Below are 4,847 nucleotides of genomic sequence, written 5' to 3'. Positions count from 1 at the left end.
AAAAAAAAAAAAACCTTTTTTCAATAAAAAAGAAAGACTAAATGATAAATAAAAAAAAGCATTAAAAATGTCTCATTTTCCTTTTTTAACGTCTGGAGTGGGCACTTCTGAAGTTGGTATATTGTCTTGAGCCTTGACCATGAATAAGAATGTAGTATTTTTGGTGAGAAATTAATATTGAAGGAATCGTTGGAGTTGATCAAGTCATTTCAAAATTTCGATCTCATATCTCTATCAATTAAGACCATGGTATAGTTTTGACCCAAAAAAAAAAAAAAGACCATGGTATAGTCATTTAATTTAAGGGCAACTTCAAATCAACTTACATTTTTCTGTCTCGTCTTCTACGGTCTTTTCTTCGAGGAAATGATATCTAATGTTTATTTATAATTTAAATTAAAAAATAGTATTATTAAGATATCTTATGTACGTATTATTTCAAATCTAATGTCCATAATTCAAAAATGTATTTATCCATGAAATTTTACAAGTTTTTGAAATAATTTCGAGAATGAAAATTTCAAAAGACCACTTTTTCAAAATTTTCAAAAAATATTTTTTCTCCGCACACAAAAAACATCAAGCAAAAGAGGGGCAGTAAATGGAATAAACTAAGCGAAAGATCAACTAACCAAGAGAATGAACTAACCCCAAGGGATGATCTGCAATATTTTTTCAAGTGAAATGCATGTCCATACATAATTTTAAATTTCAAATATTATTTTTTTAACTTAACTCTAAATACTACTTTTTTCAGAATTACAATTTTCATGTCCAAATGTCTACGTAACTCACTCTATAGAACATTGTCTAACCATTGTGCATTTTCTTTTACAACCAATCAAAGAGTTCTTTTTTACTAGCTCGATCAATTCAGATTCACTTCGCGTAGAGTTGAGTTCTCTTGTAGTGCAAGAATTACTCTCTACCATAAATTTCTCTATTTTAAAAGCTCGAATCCAAAATATCCTATTAGTGATACCCCATAGCGGAACTACTCTATGGGTTATGGGTACTTGAGCACTCATTACTTTTAGAGTCAAATATAATTACTTAAATAAAAAATGTAATAATTCATATAAATACATTAACTCAATAGCAATTTTACCCTCGATTTGGAAATCCAACTTGCACTTGCCTATGGCCCCTAACTGTTGATTAAAGTGCAATTTAGGCCCTCAAGCTAGATCAATTAATAATAAAACTATAGTGGCATTCTTGTAATTTTAGTAACTCTGAGGGCTTTATTAATTAACTTAATCTTTTTATTTCCTCTGCTTTTCTCTCATTTTGCATAAATACTGTTGTTTGAGTTGTAGTAATAAAGAAACAAAGGAATTAAAAAAAGAAAAAACAAAAGTTGGGAGTCTTCAGTTTAAGGTTGGTATGCCAACTGATGAATCATAATACTATCAAACTTCACTTGTATTCCTTAAATTATATTCTTTCTGCTTGCTTCTAAGCTTCTTTACTCTGTCATCCCATTTCACTTCTTTTATTTTTTCAATTAGATAAAGTTGAAATATTTCTGGGATTTTTGCTTCAATTTGGAGAAATTATCAAGGAAAAATCTAAACTTTATGTTAAATTGGCTATTTTTCTTGATAGATCTGCTAAAGGTAGGATTTTTATACTCATAATTTGTTCTTTCTATTCTTCTTTTTTTCTTAGTATTGTGGATTCGTGAGAAAATGAAGCTCGGGTTCAATCAAGAATGGGAAAAAGTTAGTTTATTCTGTTGTTTTTGAAATTTATGGCAGCTTATGCATTCAATTTGAAGCTAGTTTTAATGTTTAGTTGAATTGATGGTAACTGATTAAGGAAAGTAATTAAACTCATTTTTTGTGAAGAAATAATTAAAAGGCTGTGTATACATGGTCCATTTTATCTGGTTCATATTCTGCTCATGAATTAACTTTGCCTCTGAGGAATGAATGAATATGTTTTGTGTAATAAAATTTAGCGTGTCTTATTCCACTGTTGACATTGTCTGTATCTTTGAGCTTTCTTGCTAAGTTCAGTGTACTTTATCTTTATTTGATAAGAAAAGATTTTCTTTTTTATAAAGACCATCAATAAGAGAAGTTCTAGATTTTGTTTCAAAACCATCGCTTCTTCTTTTCGTTTTTCCCCCTTCTTACTTTTCAATAACAGTAGTTTAGTTCTTGACTAAAATCATTTGTTTCGATCCGTGAAAAGTTTCCTTTTTACTTTACTAAAGAAAAATTATCAGATCCTTCCTTTTTGCTGGTGAGAATATAGTGAATCTTTGCAAAGGACTGATGGTGTAACTTGTTTTGTGCTTTCAAGGTTAGTAGATCAATGATAAGACTTTGTCGAGTGGACTAAGCTTAAATTTCATGAACGTTTTAACATTAGATAATTCTTCTGAAGATATAAGTCACTGAGTACATTGGTCGTTGATCTTTTTGTATCGATGAGTGCGAGTTCAGTTTATATATGTATATATATTTTTTTAAGTTTCAGTAGTATACATAGTTCAAGAGTATCTATGAAAGTACAATATAAAGTAGATGAAGTAAGACAACCTAAAGAAGTTGTATGTGTGTTGAGTAGTATACTCTGACCAGCTTAGTTTGATAATGCAGATTCATGGTTTCTTATTGATGTGTAATTGCTTCTGCTAGCATTCATGTTCCTTTTTTTGGGGTCAAATTTCCTTGAAACGGTTTTCCTTTGCCCTAAGACACCGCGTATAGCGAGAGCTTAGTGCAATGGGCTGCCTTTTTTTATCTGCTATTTCATAGACATGAATTTTCAATGCTCTGAAATAGTAGCATGCAAATTTAAGATTGGTTCTGAACACAGATATATAGTGTATGGCGTAACTGCTACTTGTAATCTCACACAATGTTACATAGTAGAAGTATTGGCATAACACTTTGAGTTGTTAACTGGCTGCAATACCTTGACTGTTATGCGCTTGTTAGTCCCTTAATCTGACTTCATTTGGAAAACACTGTACATTTATTGTGTAGGTTGTCATGTTTTGCTACTAGAGATCGTCCCGTCTTTTTCAACTTTTGAGTGCTGCTCGGCTTAAAAGCACTCCACTGTGGAAGCAAGGAAAACCTTGTCACTTGAATAATCCTTGATGCCGTCTACATTAATTTTCGTGGTGTTCCAATAACCGTGCACTCTGAAGAGCTAGATACCAGACTGTGTAGTCGTATATAGACGAGGCAGAAACAACCTTTCCAATGCAAGCATCACAACGACTCAGAAGATCACCCATGTCTAATACTCTTTACTATCAACCTGTGCAAAGGGCAGAGGCTTACTGTCTCCCTCAGTTTCAAACTTTAGACAACCATTTGAGCTACATTAATGGTAGCCATGGAGTTTATCACTCACCGTCAACTGCTAGTTTCTCATCAAACGGAAGTTCCATTTGCCATCAAGAATCTCAGCCATACCTATCAGATGTTCGCCAATCCTCTGAGACGACTAACTATGGCTCCCCCACTAGCGGATCTTGCATTACAGATGGTGCGAATGATTTCATGCACAAGCTAAAGGAATTGGAAACCGTAATGCTGGGACCTGATTCAGACTTTCTGGAGAGTTACGATAATTCCTTGCCGAGCAGTATAGCCTCCACAGAAATTAATAGCTGGAGGCAAATGATGGAGGCCATGCCTAGACGGGATTTGAAACATGTCCTTATTGCTTGTGCAAAAGCAGTGTCTGACGGTGATTTACTAACAGCACAAGTGTTAATATCTGAGTTGCGTCAAATGGTATCAGTGTCGGGGGAACCAATTCAGAGACTGGGAGCATACATCTTGGAAGGTCTTGTTGCGAGGTTGGCCGCATCAGGAAGTTCTATATGCAAATCCTTGAGATGCAAAGAACCCGCAAGTTTTGAACTGTTGTCTTATATGCACATGCTGTATGAGATTTGCCCTTACTTCAAATTCGGATACATGTCAGCTAATGGCGCCATTGCAGAAGCAATGAAGGATGAAAATAGAGTTCATATCATCGATTTCCAGATCGCTCAAGGGAGCCAGTGGGTGACTCTAATCCAAGCTTTTGCAGCTCGGCCTGGTGGACCCCCACATATACGTGTAACAGGCATCGACGATTCCACCTCAGCTTACGCTCGTGGAGGAGGGCTTAATATTGTGGGGCAGAGGCTGTCTAAACTCGCTAAGGCTTTCAAGGTGCCTTTCGAGTTTCATGCTGCTGCCATTTCTGGTTCTGATGTTCAAGTTGAAAACCTTGGAATTCAACCTGGCGAAGCACTGGCTGTAAATTTTGCTTTTACGTTACATCACATGCCAGATGAAAGTGTGAGCACTGAAAATCACCGGGATAGATTATTACGGATGGTCAAAAACCTGAACCCCAAGGTGGTTACGCTTGTTGAGCAAGAATCTAATACAAACACCGCTGCATTCTTCCCTCGGTTCCTTGAAACCTTGGATTATTATACAGGCATGTTCGAGTCAATCGATATGACTCTACCAAGGGGACACAAGGAGCGCATCAACGTTGAGCAGCATTGTTTAGCAAGGGATGTTGTTAACATTATAGCGTGTGAGGGAATTGAAAGGGTAGAGCGACATGAACTTCTTGGTAAGTGGAAGTCGCGGTTTAGAATGGCTGGTTTTAGCCCATATCCATTGAGTTCATTAGTGAATGCTACAATAAAGAGATTGCTAGAAAGCTACTCTGATAAGTATAGGCTTGAAGAAAGAGATGGGGCTCTTTATCTTGGTTGGATGAATAGAGATTTGGTTGCTTCTTGTGCCTGGAAATAAGAAATGTTCTTTCTTAAGATGTAAAACAAAAAACTGGAAGCAAGAACTGTTCTCTTTGGT

The 4,847-nt window shown here is 35.5% G+C and overlaps 1 protein-coding gene across 2 annotated transcripts; it reads left to right on the top strand.

Annotated features, from left to right (window-relative positions):
- Nucleotides 1,297–4,841, top strand: LOC109229203 (scarecrow-like transcription factor PAT1). Of its 2 annotated transcripts, none has more exons than XM_019394553.1 (2): nt 1,297–1,380; nt 3,000–4,841. In XM_019394553.1, exon 2 carries the CDS (start codon nt 3,222–3,224, stop codon nt 4,785–4,787), a length of 1,566 nt encoding a protein of 521 aa, XP_019250098.1. In that variant the 5' UTR covers nt 1,297–1,380; nt 3,000–3,221; the 3' UTR covers nt 4,788–4,841. The 2 variants fall into 2 exon arrangements, with proteins under 2 accessions (XP_019250098.1, XP_019250099.1); XM_019394554.1 differs by lacking the exon at nt 1,297–1,380 and adding an exon at nt 1,412–1,619.

This window comes from Nicotiana attenuata, chromosome 7 (genome assembly GCF_001879085.1).
Source record: "Nicotiana attenuata strain UT chromosome 7, NIATTr2, whole genome shotgun sequence".
In the NCBI taxonomy this organism is placed as follows: Eukaryota; Viridiplantae; Streptophyta; class Magnoliopsida; order Solanales; family Solanaceae; genus Nicotiana; species Nicotiana attenuata.
This window is presented reverse-complemented; position numbering and strand designations above follow the sequence as displayed.